The sequence below is a fragment of the Ischnura elegans genome, chromosome X, assembly GCF_921293095.1.
Source record: "Ischnura elegans chromosome X, ioIscEleg1.1, whole genome shotgun sequence".
Lineage (NCBI taxonomy): Eukaryota > Metazoa > Arthropoda > Insecta > Odonata > Coenagrionidae > Ischnura > Ischnura elegans.
This window is the reverse complement of record NC_060259.1, coordinates 46982168-47000790: the sequence shown is the minus strand read 5'-3', so window position 1 is coordinate 47000790 and position 18623 is coordinate 46982168. Positions and strand designations below refer to the sequence as shown.

Genomic DNA, 18623 nt, shown 5'->3' with positions numbered 1-18623 from the left:
CAGGCAAATACATGGAAAAGTGTCGAATGTCTTTAACTACTGCCAATAGCTCCCTAAGGGTGACACGGTAGTTGCACTCAGGTTTTGACAAAACCTTACCGAAGTATCCAATGACCTTTTCAATCACTTCCCGCTCCTTTGAGAAAACTCCTCGAATGGCCACATTGATAGAATCTGTATCCAAGATGAACTTGCCTTCTGCCTTGGGTTACAAAGGTGGGGGTGTTGTGTATGCATAATTCCGTTGATCCATATTTCTTCATGACCAATGCCACAAGAGATACCCATGGACTGCTTGAAGGCTCTATGATCCCATCGGCTTTCATTTCCTTGGCAACTTTTCTTGCTTCTTATTAACTATGTCTTCATTTTTTTCTTGGTGATTCAGTTTTTCCTGTCATTGTTGTTATAATTATTCTTAACATGAAAAAAATATGGAGCCAATTAAGTCTCCAAGGTAAAAATCTAAATTCAGGTACCACCTGAGAGACGTAAAAAAGGAAGAATCCCATTTCTGATCTGATCTGATCAGGTGTTAGCTCATCAAATATTTGCTGACAGGTACCATCACAAGTGAAGCTGCTCTTTTCTTCAGTACCCTTAGTTTGAGGTTTTCTACATTTGAGAACCCTTTCACAAACTGCTGATAATATGTGCACAGTCCAAGAAAAGGTCTAATATCGTCATTGTTACTTGGAACACGCCAAGCAGCTACAGCTTCTTTTTTCTCGGGGTCCTGGACATCTCCTGAGTTGGATGCCAAGTAACCAAGGTAGTTGAGTTACCTTCTGAAGAGGTGTCACTTCTTTGGATTCAGGTTGAGATTTGCATGCATTAACCTTTGGTATACCTTCTTCAATTTGGGAAGGTAGTAATTGAAGGACTTTCCCTGAACAATTATGTCATCTTAGTAGATCAAACAGATTTTCCAAGATAGTCCTGTCAACATATTTTCCATAAGGCTTTCAAACGTAGCTGGGGCATTACAGAGACGAAATGGCATGACATTGAATTGCCATAGTCCCTCAGCAACTATTAGTGCAGTCTTCTCTCTGTCCTCAAACTTCAGCCCCACTTGTTAGAATCCACTTTTCAGATCAAATAACAAAACTAATCTGCATCCTCCAAGGCTGTTTAATGTGTCATCTATTCATGGCAAAGGAAGGCTGTCCTTATTGATATTGTTCAAAAGCCGGTAGTCGATGCAGTATCTCGTTGATGCATATTTCTTCATGACCAATAACACTGGAGATACCCATGGACTGTTTGAAGGCTCTATGATCCCATCGGCTTTCATTTCCTTGGCAACTTTCCTTGCTTCTTATTAACTATGTCTTTGTTTTCTTCTTGATGATTCATTTATTCGTGTCAATGATGTTATCATTATTCTTAACGCGAAAAAAAATACGGAGCCAATCAAGTCTCCAAGGTAAAAATCTACATTCAGGTACCATGTGAGAGATATAAAAAGTAAAGGATCCAACTTCTGATGTGGCCTGATCACGTGTTTGCTCATCAAATGCTTGCTGACAGCTATCATCCCAAGTGAAGCTGCTCTTTTCCTCAGTACCCTTAGTTTGAGGTGTTCCACATTTGAGAACCCCTTCACAAACTGCCGATAATATGTGCACAGTCCAAGAAAAGGTCTAATCTCATCATTGTTACTTGGAACTGGCCAAGCAGCTATGGCTTTTTTTTTCTCAGAGTCCGGGACATCTCCTGAGTTGGATACCACGTAACCAAGGTAGTTGAGTGGCCTTCTGAAGAGGTGTCACTTCTTTGGATTCAAGTTTAGATCTGCATGCATTAACCTTTGGTATACCTTCTTCAATTTGGGAAGGTAGTAATTGATGGACTTTCCCAGAACAATTATTTCATCTTAGTAGGCCAAGCAGATTTTCCAAGATAGTTCTGTCAACACGTTTTCCATAAGCCTTTCAAGGGTAGCTGGCGCCTTACAGAGACGAAATGGCATGAAATATAAATGCCATAGTCCTTCAGCAACTATTAATGCAGTTGTCTTTGTCCTCCGACTTCAGGCCCACTTGTTAGAATCCACTTTTCAGATCCAATAACAAAACTAATCTGTATCCTCCGAGGGTGTCTAATGTGTCATCTATTAATGGCAACCGAAAGCTGTCCTTATTGATATTTTTCATAAGGCAGTAGTTGATGCAGTATCTCATTGATGCATATTTCTTCATGACCAATACCTCTGGAGATACCCATGGACTGTTTGAAGTATCTACGATCCCATCATCTTTAACTTCCTTGGCAGCTTTCCTTGCTTCTTATTAACTATGTCTTCGTTTTCTTCTTGGTGATTCATTTATTCGCGTCAATGTTGTTATCATTATTCTTAACACGTAAAAAATACGGAGCCAATCAAATCTCCGATGTGCAAATCAAAATTCAGGTACCAAATCCATGAGGTGAATTATAAATGATCTCACTTCTGGCACAGCTGCAATTTGTTCACACTGAAATAAGCTGTCGACACTTGTGAATTATCACAGCACTTTATTTTATGTAATTAAATGAACGATCTCTCAAAAGAACTCTTTTACTTCCATTCCATAAATCAACATCAACAAACCGTCACTCAGCTATGCCCATAACTCACACAGCGGCAGCTTTAAAAGCACATGTAGGAGGATTTGAAAACCTTTTCAATTTGCATTCAAGGCGAATACCGTCTTTCTCAGAATATAGTCCCCCTATGAATATAGTCGCCCCCCAATTTTGAGGCTTCATTTTTGGGAACACTTAAAAAAAATGTGTTTGAATATAGACCACCCCTTTACTTTTACCGCAGGCATTTTTAGAAAAAAAATGGGGGACTATACTCCGACATAACAATTTTTTTTTGTGCAATTTTTTCACATTTTCTGTGTGCAATTTGTTTCTCTTACTTTAGTCTAGTATTTTCAAGTTTTCACCCTTATAGTGCCAGCGGGCCAATACATCTGCGTTGGGAGTTTGCACGAAGAATGACAAGGTCTGATCGTTCCGCAATGCTTTTTACACTGATGCCTTTTACAAATCTTTTTAGTATTTATCTTGCACTAACATAGCTGTAAAATTTGTATAAAATAAAAAATGGTTTCTGGAAATGAATACTAGCCTTAATGTCCATTCGCATGTGCAAACATGTAAATTCACCAAAAAAAGCCCTGGCATTCTACTGCGTATCGGGAAAAATAGGATGGCACCAAAGAGGTTAACCTCGTTCATTGAATTGCCCATCACAGACAAGGATGCAATAATGGCATTTTTGCAAGTTGACTGTTTCATGTAGCATAGCTGACGCCTTCCTTTGTAATTTATTGACATTCTCTATTGTTTGTGAAAAAAACTATTCTTGATTTTATTAATTTATTATGCTGGTTATTATCCAAGCATAATGTTTTTTTAATCCTATTTAGTTTTACTACCATTTGTATTTTTCCTAACAACACTTGGGGGAGCATCAGAGTCAACTTTTTTTCCTCCCATTCTATGCCTCTACCCTGGAGATAATAATATGCTTGGGTATCATCCTAATGAATAGAGTGAAAACTTTTGTGAGAAATACTACTTTTGCTGTCTAGAGTGCCTTGGATAGAGGCCAGTGCCATTTTGCCAATCCCAATCCCATCATGGAGATTGCTTCCCCAGGGGCGCAAAGGAGTGAGCACAATTGTCAAAACAGTTCTTCAATAGGAACATTGAATAGGTTCCACCCACCATGACATTCAAATAAGCAGTTGAGAGGTAAAAGTGAATTTCCATTCAAAATCCGGGGGTCCTATTCTGCCGCAGATTGGTATCATGGGTCGCAGTTGGGGTCTCCACAGCGCCATGTCATGATCATGGAGAGCATGACACTCAGCCTGTAAGGATGTAAAAATAATGAAGAGTATTTAAACAAGCTGGATGGTCCTTAGCAGGTGAATACCTCAGAAAGACAGCTTTCTAAGCACAAGCATGTATTTCACAAGGCAGCAGATTACAACCTTCTCCCTCCAACTTGGAGATAGCGCAATCATATTATTTAATGTGATAGTGCCCGAAATGCACAGTTGTGCTCTTAGAGATGTATAACTGGAGCATATATATCACTAGAAGGACGGCAGGGGTTATTTGACCCATTTTCAGAATTCAAATTTTTTTCTCTCATTAAAATATTTTGGTGGTGACACTATGCACCTGTTATGAATAACAAATTTTCACAATGAAGAAGTACAGGCATCCCCCGAGTTACGTATGTCTCGACTTACGTAAATCCGTACTTACGTAAGCGATAACCGTATTTCAAATGATTACGTTAATTTTCGAATGCGAGCGCGAAGAAGTATATATTCGCTTGTACAACCTATGGTAGAAAAAATATCGAATAGTTATAGAGTTTTTTACGTGCTAAAAATAACAAAGTGACCCATTTTTGTCATTCCTCAAAGGAAATTTCATTAATTTCTGTAGAAAAATCGCTTATAAATCCCAAGTCAATAATCAACGTGAAAATTTGCAGTTCTAGCGATGGATGTGGTGGCGTATGTGGTTGCGCTCATTCCTGTACGATACAACTTGTTATACAGCAATCTCTGAAGCGCCAACGCAAAGGTTCGACTTACGTAAATTTCGACTTACGCATAGTCTGCCGGAACGCATCTCTTACGTAACTCGGGGGATGCCTGTAATCAGTGTAATAAGATTTATTTAGTTCATGCCATTATGTTGTACTATTATATCAACCCCAACAAAGCTGAACTAATAAAGGATAGAAATGTCTGACAGCTATGTATTAACGTTCACACCATCCTCTATCACATGAGGTGTCATTTCACAATGTATCTGAATCTCAATAGAAATAGAGCCGACTTACACATTACAAATTATAAATAATAGATTAATTAAGCAGAGGACTCTTTTCATTGAAGTGATCTTGTTCAATTCAAGCCCAACAACTATGTCCAGGGACAAAATTTATAATAAATAATTTTGCATGCAAAGAAAAGTAATAGTAATGAGAAAAATTCATTTCAATAATTTTACAGTTCACAAAGAAACAATAACTATTGATAATTCCAGTTAGTGAGCACATGCATAAAATCAAATCTTAATCAAAATTATAATTATCTGGTCAAAGGTATCTATGGACCTAAATGTGATTGTGGTTTCACCAACTGTAAGGAGCTGGGTTGGCATGGAAACTAAATTTTTGTCAAAACAACAAACTTGTGAAAACAATTTCAGACACATTAACGGTGGTCATGAGCAAGCACTCGAACATTCAAGTTGCATCGAGCATTAGGTGGTTGAGTTGAGTGCTTTGAGTACTGTTATGAATGTCGAGTACAATGGGTAAGTAGTTTTGATAACAGAGCTGTCAAGGCGAGTGACTCAGAAATCTGCTGGTAGGATGCACCATCATCAAACTCATGCAATAATTGCCTGTGTAGTCCATAGATCATTTGATTGCCTTGACCTGGAAGTTTGATCTTGCTTTCTTCATAGCAGTAATCTACTATAATAGTCAATGTAAGAGTCAAATATGTTTCTGTCGGTGACAGCAGCCTACCCCAGAGAACACGTGCAGAGTAATCAGAGTGGACCACTACATCTCTCATTATGTCTTATATAATTATTTTATACCTTCCCCTATAATCTTTACTGAAACACATAGAGAACATGTTAAAATGACATAGGGGCAGTAGAGCAATAATAAGAAATTTGATGCTAATTCTAATATACAAGCAAATGTCGATTGCAAGCAAAATAATCAGGAAATCGGTCTTTTGCAACCTAAAAATTAACTCTACCGCCCCAAAAATGGAATAACTGGTGTTTTTTGGCTCTGGGAACAATTGAGATGAAAACTTTGATAACCAAATTATTAAGCAAAATGTATAGCAGCATTATCGAATTCATTACTCCTGCATTTAGATTGTCCCACAGCCCGTGTGACATTTTGGACCTCTAATTTTTAGTAACTTTGCCTCGAGAAATATACAGGAAAACTGGCAAGATAATGGGGAAAGGCCCTTTATTTTTTTCACTGTAAGCAAAATTTTGACCTCACAATGTGGGTCCAAAGAAAAATATCAAATTTGCCATATGAGGCTTCAATGTTAAAAAGATTAAGATACAAAAAGTGTGAATTTAATTGACCAAGACATCAAGAATCAATCTTATCCACTGATTGACCTCCAATTCTTATTTGGAGGTCAAAGGTCATAGAAGTAAACATCCCACCATCAAGACAACCAACCTGTCTAACCGGATGTTTTAAAGAGTCTCCAAGTCAGATTTTGCAGTTAATAGACCTCTGTGAGTGAGACCTCTTTGCAGTTAATAGACTTCTACAATCCACATTGTTGATTTTTTAATCTCCAAAGGTTATGTACAAGGAAATGGCCTAACTTTTTAGAGGTATTAGAGTAGTTCTTTGGAAACTTAAAAATTGATATATAATTTAAGGACTTGGTATGTGTCTCTTATTTTTTTAAACTGAAACACCATATGATTTGTAGGTACCAATGATTCAAGACTCTGTAATTTTGAAAAAGGCAACAGGATGCGTCAATAAGGATACCATTTTGCACTGGAGTTAACGCAATTTCTGCAACACCACATATTAAAATATTTTGCTAAATACAAAGGCGGTAAGTTGATGCTCATCTTCCCAATGTCCTTTTCATCTTTCATTTATCCTTAGACCCTTGGTTTTTCCTGCCTTTTTTCTCGCAGTTTTATTATTCTCGCTAAAGCTCTATGAATGAAAATGAATGTGTATTAGTTACAATTGATGTTACAATTTCCTGGGTAGCCAGTAAATGATTACTGGTAAATTAAAATTGGAATAAAATCACAATAACAAATGCTTATTTCTTTTATACGAAAAATCTCAAATTTCCTTAGGATTAGATCTGCCAAAACTACATTTTAATCTGGGATGTATTAAGTCATCAGCATAAAAGCTTGCTGACTGAATGCTTCCGTGGAGGCAATATGTAATCAAACTACGTAAGCAAGTGCTAGTGCAGGCAGCTATTCGGGGCGTATCTTCAACCGATCATTCACATCACGAGGCCTTGGTTCATAGGCAGTTGTAGGCTGAGGTTCATGTGCCCATTGATGTTGCCACTCGGTCTTCCACCTCTGGGAAGCCTAACTTGTTTTAATATCCTATTATGTGCTCTAATTATTAAAATAATGCATTATTGGCACATTTATGCATTCATTATTCCTTAAAAACTACATTTTGAATGGAAATAAGTGGCTAATCTGCCATACCGATTGGCCCATCAGAAATGACAATATAAGGCAATTTTGCAATACGGATAGCTTTAGGTTTTCATTTTTCCTCCGAATATTCAAGACAGTTCCGGCTTTAATAAATGTTGGGTGGGATTCAGCGGTAAAGTATTTCGAATGCACAACATATTTAATTTTCCCTTTTTTTGCACGAGTGATTCAAAAACCTCTTCCACACGCCTATCGCAGTGTATTGCGGTCTAGTTAGTACATGCAGACTTCATAGCAAACTGGCAATAAGAGCGGTGAATTGAGAACTGATGGCTCCAATGAATGTGCAAGTATTTATGAATTTTGTATCTCGATGTGATGGCAGGTTGACCAATACTTGTAGTTTATTAGTACCTGAATAGACCAATTGTCTTACCAATTTCTTGCAAAAATCCATTTAGTGCGGTCAACCTGTGAGATCAAATCTACTATATATTTTGACCTATACTCATTATCATTAATTTCATTATCAAGAAATATTTTATCATTATTTAAATGAGGCCAAGATAAGAGGAAAGTGAGATTGGATCGGGATAAGGCTTCAATGTGTCAACTATACTCATTAATGCTACACAAAGGAATATTCACTCACCTCTTGATGGAGGGCAGCCACGGGGCTCAATGGGACCCTTGCCTTGGGGCCTGGACTGCGGAAATCGTACCTCTGTGGCGGGGCTGGGTGGCCCAGGAAGACCACCACGACGTCACCGTGGACCACCCACTCTTCTACGATATCTTCTGCCAGCACATGGATGAAGACATTCATAATGCTCATTGGATTTGCATCCACGCCTGGCTTCCCTGGTGTATACCATGGAGGGGCTTGGCTAATGTCTGGGCCTGCACCACCCACCCCAAGATTAGGCTGCTGGAAATCGGGAATGAGTTCATATTCTTCTTCCTCCTCCACTAACGAATCCGGGCATTGTGGACTTGACCTTCCTGCCCATGAGTCTAGGGTGCTGGCTGGCATCCCTAATTTGCCCGTTGCTGTGGAAGTGACAGAAGAGATCATGTTAATGCTTCTTCGGGAGGGACAGTGGAGGAACCTCATCTATCCTCCTCGCTCCTCCCTTGTCCATCATGATCCTCGTGCTTCACCTCCTCTTTGCTCTTGCCTGGCAAGAAATGAAGCATATGACAGTCCTATAATCTCTCAATGTAGACGATCGTCGAAGGGTAGGTGGACAGGGAGAAGGGTAAGGGGGGATAGATTTATCCACAAAGCCTCAGAGAAATAAAAAATATTTAAAACCGCTGTCTAGTTTTTACACATAAAAACTGCATGTGTCTTGAGTTAAACTTGAGGTGCCAAAATGATGTATAATGTATTTCCTGGGTACGTCATTTTTCAAAAGTGGCATGCATGGTACCTGTGGGAGGTCGCATCCTCAGATCCTCTCCTTGTTGCCCTCAAAGCATTTTCCTATTTACGCCAATGGGTCAGATTATTAAGGATGCAAAAGAGAACAAATTTGCCAATATGAAATAAAAATATCTATTTCCAGTGGTGTAATCAGGGCGGTAGGGCACAGAGGGCACTTGCCTCCCCCCCAAAGCATTTCATTTTAGCAGAAAAAATTTAACCTATAAAACAGCTTTATTCTACTACATAAATATATTTTACCAAAACAGTTTCCTGACGACACATCAATTGCGTAATATTAAGTTCCAGAGTAGCATAAAATGTGATTTATACAGATTAAAGTTTTCACATTTTCCCCAGAGGATGCTTCCAATACCCCTACCCCCTGGTCATGGATCCCCCAACCACATTGTCCTGACTACGCCCCTGCCTATTACAATAGATACATATCACCATTGTTACACAGTATTGCTGGTAATTCATCAAATCATATTAAGGGAAGCAACACTTCAGCGAGTCATATATTTTTTTAAAGACAATTTCATCCTTTCCCATTTCCATTTCTAATCAAAAACGAATGTATGTACCTCACATCAATTAATTTGATTTGAAACATACATTATAGAAAAATGGAAGTAGTACTTTTTGATCTCGAGACGAGTATCAAGTCGAGTATGGGAATTCCTGAACAAGGCAATGCAGCAATGCATGCTCCAACATATTCTCACTTTTCCAGGACCCTCGTTTATTTTCTATTCTGAATGCTCCGCTTGATCTAAAAAGGAAAAGGAAATGAGGAACGAACATATGTTAGGAATGAGTGTAATTCCTTCCCATTTTCATTGTAAACACTGAGGTAAGGGTTCAACTACAGGTTGCTTATCGTATATTTTTGCCTGGGATGCCTAAACATTTTCCCATATAGGGATATACATATTAAGATTCACTCCTCCAGAATTAAAAAAAAAATCACCACCACCATAATTATTCTTGATGCTACAGAAGTGAAGATAGAAGTAATGTAATCATTAATGCAGCGATGGCAATTACTTTCTACCAACAAATCTGCCAACATCCTAAAAAAAGGTGGTTGACTGTGATCCAAAGGATGGAATTATCGTTGCCCCCCCCCCCCCCGGTTGTTCACCAAGTAAATATCTGACAACCAGGTAACTCAGGAGAGTGGCATGTATAGTAATAATAAGATGTCTTTATTTGGGTGAGGTTGAGACTAAGAAGCCCTCTCTTCCACCTAACCCCTCGATAGCATGAATGCAAACATATTTAAAAACGGTAGATAAACGTTTACAATATCAAACATATAAAATATACACTATTTGTGAAATGTCAAAAAGATAAACAAGTATATGTGAAAATTTTGTGTTAGAAAAAAGATTTCTGTTTGTGGGAAAAAGCATGAGGATAAGGGTGTAATATCCTTCAGCAAAAAAACCCACTGCAGGAAAATGCCTACACAAAAAGGGGGCACGAAAGACCTGCATAAACCTACTGAGTGAAGGCTAATGTCATGTTACATGCTAAATACAACATAGTTAATAAGGTACATAGAATACACAAATATTTCACATGCAATTAGGACACAAAATATAACATATGTACATATAAACATTTAGTGATGCATATCACTTGGTCGTAGGCGATGCTCTGTGTCGTGTATATTAACCAGCTAGTTGTGAGGTGAAAAGTGCTTTGTGTAGCCTCCTCTGATTTATGTGTGTATGAGGTGCTAAGGCAGAAAATTATGGCTGATGCCATTCATGAAGGGGACATTGTCATGCCAGACAAAAGTTTCAGTACCAGAAACGGAATTGAAGGTCTTGCTACTTCCGAAGCCCAGAATTTCAATGAACACTTCATGACCAGTTCTCCTCAATTTTAAAGGAGGAAGTGTATTTAACTTGAGTGATAGCATCTGGCCAAGTTTATGTGAAGATAGCAATAAGGAGGGTGAAAACTTTTCAAACACTTCAGGGAAAAATACCAATTTCCCAGATTTTCCTCATAATTGAAATATGGACTATGCTGCCTTCTTTCCTTATTCAGGTGTATCACTCAGAGTAAATAGTGTTCATACAATAGCACCCCTTTTTTCCTAGCCTTATTAATGAATGATTTATTTTTATTTTTTGCAGTGATTGACCTTGTTGTATCCGTCTGTGTCTATTTATATATCTGTATTGCAACCATGTTTGTAATCCTGATATTATTGCCTACAGCCCATATTGCTAGTTACTACAACTGAATTGAATCCCTTTATTTAGCTTTTTATGTCTGGATTAGTTCCATCTTCATTAAGAACCACATACTCATTATATATGAGTTGACCATGTGCCAGTTAAATTTTGCTGTCATTATTTTTTTATCAAAGGTCCTGTGTTTATTCCTATGATATGACCTAGATTGCATTCATAGTTCCTCCTTTTGCAATATATATTTGAATTTGGGATATACGAAACAGGTAAATACTGTGTTGGCAGAGGGTTGCACATCTAAGACAGACTAAGACGATAAAGAAGTGGAAGATGCCCAATAAGATATCATGGAAGTAACGACACCAGTAAGAGGTGAAAAAAAACAACATCGTTTTTTGTGGCTAGAGTGCTGTCATGAACAAAGGCCATGATGGAAGAATAAATGAAAAATATGGATTACGAAATCAAAATTAGGGATGAGAAAGGCTACAGGTATTCTGCACTGAGTACATATCAGTGGTTGTCAGTGCACTGTTTAAGAATCACATGCAAAAAAGATTTACATGAAATATGTCAGGAGACAAAAGAAGATTTCAACTTTACTGTAGTTTAATGATGCAGTGGTTACGGAATCAGATAAAGAACTGCAAAAGCTACCCAGGGACAGACAGGAACAGTGAGCATCAGGGCCGGCCCAAGCAGGTGCGGGGCCCTTCACTTAAAATATTAAACTCTATACCCCATCTACAAACTCGAGCATTTTGAATCCCTACTACTCTCTGGCTAAGTTTGTGTTCCCCTCCCAAATTCAGACTTCGTAATTTCGCCGTTATGATACCATCACGCAGTAGAGTTCAAAATAGTATAATACAAATAAAATTTATAATTATATTTATTCATAAAATTATAATGTAAAATAAACATATAAAGCGCGCTTTTTCAATAGGTACGTATTTTTAAAAGTTAGACTATGAAATTTAATTAGTTGTAAGCCTAAAGCCCTCTCTCACTTGTTGTTATCACTCACACGACACAGTACTGTACTGACAAATGCAATTGCACAATAAAAATTACTGCATTATTATTCCTTTTTCATAATATTATTTTTTTTCTAGCACGGACTTAACAATACAGTGATAGTTGAAATTGCGATTTCAAAACTATCGTATATTTTAATTTTTTTCACGAACCTTCACCCCGGGCCCGGGGCAGTCGCCCCGCCCTAAGGCCGGCCCTGGTGAGCATAATCTAGTGATGGTGAAATGCCATCTGCAATTCTTGAAATAAAATTAATCAGCAAAGAACTCATAACGAGTGAGAAACTGAAGGTGCCACAACAAAGTGTGTATTTTAAAAAGCAGTGAAGAGGGAATATATGAGTATATTTGGCTGAAAAAAAATCAGAGGAGGATAGTAGGAAATACATAATAAAAAGGATTTCAAGGGGGCACAAGAGAAGTTCTAGGGAGAAAGAAGTTGATAATAAAAAGCCATGGATCATTGATGAAGTTCTAGACCTGATTGAAGAGCAGATCAAGTACATATAAGAATCCAAAAAATGAGGAAGGAGAAAGTCATTCAACATGAGAATAAGGAACCAGATTTGCCACAAGGCAAGGAAAGCTAGAGAAGCATGGATGATGAAACCATTTGAGACTGAGCAAAATGAAATCATACAAGGGAAAATGGAAGGGTCCCATGCAATAGTGAAGCACTATGTGATGGAATGGAGTGCAACATGTAATTCCATAAAGGACAAGGATGGATATCATTGAGTGGAAACAAATACAAAGTGAAGAGAGAGAAAGAATACCTGGAAGAGGTACACAAGGGAACCAAATTTAGCACTCCGATAAGAGACCTGCGAATGAGTAAGTCACACTCAATCACTCAGTGATTCATCCCATGGTTGGTTTGGATATGTATTTTCCACATGAGGAAAGATCTCACCCTAAACCTAGCCACAAGTATGTGAATTTCACTTATTCAGAGTAGGAAGTCCAGTTCCTTTCCCTGGGCTACTTTCCCCCTTGAGGATTTAGTTCCTAGGATTGTCCAAAGGCTTCACCTAGGATTTGAACTTGGAACCCTTCCATCCATAATAAAGAGCTCTATCCACTATACTATTACCCTCCCTAAAGCCAAGGTCACACTAGGCTGTTGAGCACTTGCCACTAACCAGCTGCTGGTTAATATTGCCTTCAGCCAGCGGATCTGTAGGGTTCACATTATAAATAAATAGCTACAATTGCAGTGGCTGCTAATGAGCGCGTGCATGCAATATGTCATCTAATGGAGTGAGTCGTGACATTTTGAAATGGGATTTAAAAGCTGGAGTTACAGATTTGTGGGAGCAGATGTTGAAACAGAAGAAAAGGTGATAGTGGGTTATATCCTGGATATGAAGAAGGAACTACGTGGGGGAATCAGAAAGACTTATTAAGGAACTATAATTTAAGATCATCTTAATGGCGAATTTTATGAATGTCAGTTCCTAAATTTAAAGAGTAATTGGAAGTCGTGACACTGCTCGCTCAGAAAATAGACACCAAAGTCTGAAACATGACGGCCAGCGTATGGTAGGCAGTGCTGAAAAGTTAAATGTATTCAAGTAATCACTAGCCCGCTGGCAATCACTAGCAATGCTGGCAATCACCATCCGCTGGTTCTGGATCAGACTAGGCTGCTGGCTGGCAATATTACCAGCAGCTTGTTAGAAGTGGCTGCTAAACAGTCTAGAGTAGCCATGGCTTCAGGAAGGCATCGCAGAGATGAATAAAATATAAAGGCTAGTAAGGATGTGAAAGAGAAAAAATATATCGCGATTAAAATACTAATGGATAGGGGAGCAGAATGGAGAGCTGCATCAATCCAATCATAGCATTGATGAAAATTTGTGATGATGAATTACAAAGTTTGCCAAAGCTTAGGGTTACAGCATTTCTTGCAATTTCATTTATTGATTTTTGATGCTTCAATGAACAAAATTTGGTTCGATGCTCCTAGGATCAACTTTATATAATGATTAGGTGGTGTTTCCTCAATATGGCCAGGAGATACCAAATCTCTTTGCATCCCATTTTCCATCAGTATTCACTAATGGTTTGTGCAAGCATGGTTAATTAAAGTTAAGGAAGGACTTTTAAAATCATTATAATAGCTAGAGCATGCTATAGCATATTTTCACTTAAATTTCCTCCTTGAATATAGAAATTCATGAATGCATCATTCATTTGAAGGGTTTGAGCTTGAGACCACTCGAGTTGCCGATCATCAAAAATAAAACATGCTTCAAAATAGTGTAAGTTATGGTTACATTCACAACAAATTCTTTGAGGAGTAGACTTCTTGAATTTGTCAGTGGTAATAGATCCTAGAGGTAAATATGGAGTAACCAGAGTGAATGTTATGGCCTCACTTGAGAGAAAGAGAAGGTGCTACGACTGAAGAAAAACTAAATGGAGAGACGAAGAAGGCAGGCAATAATAAGCAAGTGTTAAATTGAATGTTTCAACGACATTAATCATGTGTCATCCATTGTACTTCCATTATGGCGACCTACAACTACATATAACACTTGAGGGAGACAACCAACTGCCAGTGCTCTATCCACAATGTAATGTCACGTGATGTTTTCTCCAGCACACCAGTTTCATGTGATACATATAGGCCTGATTAAAACTCAGTTTTTCTAATGCTCAAAAGACTAATCTTCTTTGCATGAATGAAAAACCACCACTTCATTCCTATAGTTAATTTTGAAAATAAATTCCTACTATGTAAAACTTTCACTTCTTTCAAATTCAGCATTGACTTTCACAATGAAATTGAAATATGAGCGAATTATTGAAAAATAAGAATGCAAAATATGAATAACAAACCAGTGTGTGTGACTTAAAAGACTACTGTCCATTTTGTTATAAAAATCTCTCGAATTTCTGAGTAAAAGACTTACTCAAGTTCTTTTTTCAAGCAATATGGGTTTTTAAAAAAAGGCACTCATAACTGACCTGAGGAGACTTAATGGGCATTCTATCCTTGAACCTCTCCCGGTTGAAGGTTACCCATGGATGAGAAGTTCTTGCGTCCATTCACAGAATATGATGCTATGAGAAGAGGAACAGAGTGGTCTGCAAAGTTGTTGGGATGAGTGGCATTTGAACTGCCAGTTTTCTTGGCCATAACACCCCATCTGGGAAAAGAAATATGTCGGGAAACATTGAAGAAAAATTTTTCAAGAATATTATAAGAGTGTAATGTAAAAGTTGTTATTTGTTAGTCTGCTTCTGCTGCGAGTTTTAATGCTCAATTATTTTACATTACTCTCTGCGCATGCTGCTTCTGGGATGCAAGTTGGCAATGTGAATCCCAGGATGGCGAGCACGTCCCTGGAAAGTGATTGTGCATACGTGCATGTTGAATTAAGTATTGCTTAAAGTGAGACTAACTGGTTGTTAAGTTCAGCTGATTCAGGCGTGATATGGTGGACGTTTGACATTTCAAAATGAAAGGAAATTGCAACTGGTTGATATTTCACAAATCCATAACACAGAGGTACCAAGAGAATCATATGAATATTCTACAAATTTCAAATTGAGAATTTATTACTGATTCGAGGCGACAATTTATTTTTACCGGATGGATTGGACAGAATCACAGTAAAGAAATCAACTAGTTTTCAATGCTTTCCATACTTGTATGCCACTCATACAACCAGTCCCTAACTTCACGATTTGAGCGAGCACTTCCATTTATTTTTTGTTGAACATACTTTGTAATGCTAACGTTAAATAAAAATGATGAACATACAGGTTTTTGGAAAGATTGTCGCCATTTTCTTTAACTATTGCAGTTATGGTAACGCATACAAACGACGGACGTTTAACTCAATTATGTGTCATATATTTTTACATAAAACTGCTGACTTACTAGGAATTTAAGTTATTTCACTTTTAACTTAACATCTTAAGTTGTCATTTGAAAGTTGAATTTCAAATAAATCTTGCATAAAGTGGAAATACACCATAAACAACCCATGCGATGGCTTAAAATAACCATCATACTTCGCCGCTGAGTTCGATGAGTCGCAAATATTAATGATTATGGCATTGAACTATGTGACAATTAATTTCCCTCAAGAGTGAATTAATTAACGGCAAAGCTGACCCCCGCGGCTTCAATTTTTCTTCTTAGAGACTGAGAAAAGCCTTTAGGAAAATTTTTCAGACAAAAAAATATTCATATCGCAAACACTTTTGTCGAAGCTATATCATCTGTTGACCGAGTGCTTTTAAAGTAATAAAAATACAATTACTACCAAATGGAACTCAAAAACATAGACGTGTGCACTAACCTCATCATTGGTAGGTTATGGTGGCCCTTTCCTCGAGGATGTACGCAATTATATCCACACATGGGTTAATTTTCCGACATCTTTGGCACTCCGTGCTCAGAAGCCGCCAGCGGCTCATTGTCTTTCACGATAAACGACATCTGATGAACGTAGTTTGAAATTTTCCGGCCCCTGAAAGTTTCATATATTCATGTTAATTTCATCTCATTTTATCCTACACACATAAAATATTTTAGAAAATTTCTCGCCAAAGCGCAGCAAACAGTGCTATGAGTAATTCTCTTGGAAGACAATTTTCAGGAATCAGAAAACGGTTCGACCTGATGATCCGTGAAATTTATCTTGGTTATGAGGTTTTACTATATAAAGCTAGATTAAGCTCCGAAGCTATTTCATTTATTTCAATCAAAATACTTCAGAGTCAAAAAATAGCGTCTACCAACCAAATGCAGATAGAGATAGTATATCACGAGAAGCAATAAAGTATGAATAAAAAGCACAATCTTGTATATTTACTCACCCAATCGTAGATTGAATCAAATAACCATGTTCTTGATAATGACGGAAGTCAGACAAGCATTTTGGTAATATTCCTAACATTACTGGCACGTGCTCTGTTCTCATCGCAATGAACTCAGCAAATGGCTCCTCCGTTCGAAATGACTGGTTCAGTTGATGAAAATGGCGCGAAATTTTCCCGCCTCCGAAAGTTTCTCGCGTTGGTAATAGTTCAAGTAGTCTAAAATCACCACACGCTCTGCGCCTTTTTTTGACGACTCCTGCCCAAAATTCACTGAAATATACACTCTGAAAAATATATCCCCTCCATTGCAGAACATTCTAGAATACGTGAACGATTCAACCGGATGAACCATTCGTCGAGAGTCGTTCACCTACCCTTTCCCTTATGCCCCGTTCACATTACCATCTTTCTTAACCAGCGTAAGATGACGTCAGAACCAACGCGCGTTCACACTCAACCATGGTTAGACCCTGGCGACATCTGATGAGTGGTAGAGTAATTCCAAGTGAAAAATGAATTGACAAGAGCGAAAAACTTGTTGGAAGGAAATATAGAATGTGTAGGGAAAAGTTCTTGTGTTAATTGCAATGATATTGATGATGAATTTAAACATATGTGCATATTATGAGCTGCTTATGAATTAAAAATTGCATTCCAGCGTCGACAATCATTGTTCCTTGCTACGTAGAAGGTAATTCAAATGTGTTCGTCCAACTAATCATTTCATCCATAGTGTGGCTTGCATTCTTCTACTGCTCTATTTAATACGAATGAAAGCGAATATCACTGATAATTAGGTTGATATCAACAGCATATACTACTACTTGCCCTTGATTCGGATGTGTCGACAAATCATTGATGTAGGTGAAGAAAATCGAGGACCTAATCTTGAGACTTGAGCCTCAATTTGAGACACTTGTGATTTGGGATGGAGATACACTTTTCGCTGCATTACATTCTTAGCTATTATTGTTTTCTGACTTTGACAAAGGACATGATCCACTCTGATGCTATACCGTAAATTAAAACTCTTTTACCTCTTCTTCAAATGTGGACGAATAACTTGCAGAAATGTGACGATTGTTGAACTTTAACTTATGAAATAAGAGAGAGAACGTGGTAATTTTTGCGATATGTGGTATCACCCGACGTTTCTAAATTTATTTTCTATCGTTACATCTGACTAGCTGTTAGCCTGATACTTTATATTAATATGGGAAGAACTTTTGTTCAAGGATGAACATAAGTGATCTTTTTCAAACTGGGACAAAGAACTCTTGCCAAACCATTAAAATCATTGTGACCTTCGGATTTTTATTATGGTAGTTTCGCACATTTTACTTAATTCTAGCTAAATATTAATATAGATTATTCAATCTGTCCGTAACAATACAATACGAGCTAATAGCTAATTCACTACGAACTATAAAGTATATCGCATAACTTAAATCAGGTTTAAAATCTCATACTATACAACACATTACGGAATGAATCAATAGCACTTTCCTTTGAATTAATTCTGACGAATATAATTCAACAATAACGGCCGTCTCCTCTTCGAAACTTTATTTTCTGTTTTCTTTCCTCCTATCCCACTTCGTTGCTGCTTCGCCTTCTTCTTTTTCTAACCAGCTTTTAACCAACTTGCGTTCACACACGCATGAACTACCGCCAACCATGGTCGGAAAACGGTGGTCAGAATCCCAACCACGGTTAACGGGAACTTGCGTTCACACCTCGTTTTGTAACCATGGTCGGGGCTAACCGGCGTAAAAAGGACGTAGTGTGAACGGGGCATTACCCCTAGTCTCTCTGTCACAATTGATTCTTAAAAAATTAATTCGGAACACAAAAGTCACATTCCAGTAATCCCTAGAATTA

The 18623-nt window shown here is 37.8% G+C and overlaps 1 protein-coding gene across 1 annotated transcript; it reads right to left on the bottom strand.

Moving 5' to 3' along the window:
* Window positions 1-3327: 3327 nt before the first annotated feature.
* LOC124171599 lies at window positions 3328-16831 on the bottom strand. The gene is made up of 5 exons (XM_046550777.1): window positions 16740-16831; window positions 16220-16390; window positions 14877-15058; window positions 7880-8277; window positions 3328-3872 (listed from the first exon to the last, which is right to left on the bottom strand). Exons 4-5 carry the CDS (start codon window positions 8258-8260, stop codon window positions 3735-3737), a joined length of 519 nt encoding a protein of 172 aa, XP_046406733.1. The 5' UTR covers window positions 8261-8277; window positions 14877-15058; window positions 16220-16390; window positions 16740-16831; the 3' UTR covers window positions 3328-3734.
* Between the last annotated feature and the right edge of the window lie 1792 nt (window positions 16832-18623).

What these genes read in the sequence shown, in the direction of transcription:
- LOC124171599 (XM_046550777.1), bottom strand. Translation starts at nt 8,260, where the DNA reads ATGCCAGCCAGCACCCTAGACTCATGGGCAGGAAGGTCAAGTCCACAA. An exon ending in TGGCTGCCCTCCATCAAGAG is followed by an intron (nt 3,873 to 7,879) that starts GTGAGTGAATAT and finishes ACATCCTTACAG; the next exon opens with GCTGAGTGTCATGCTCTCCA.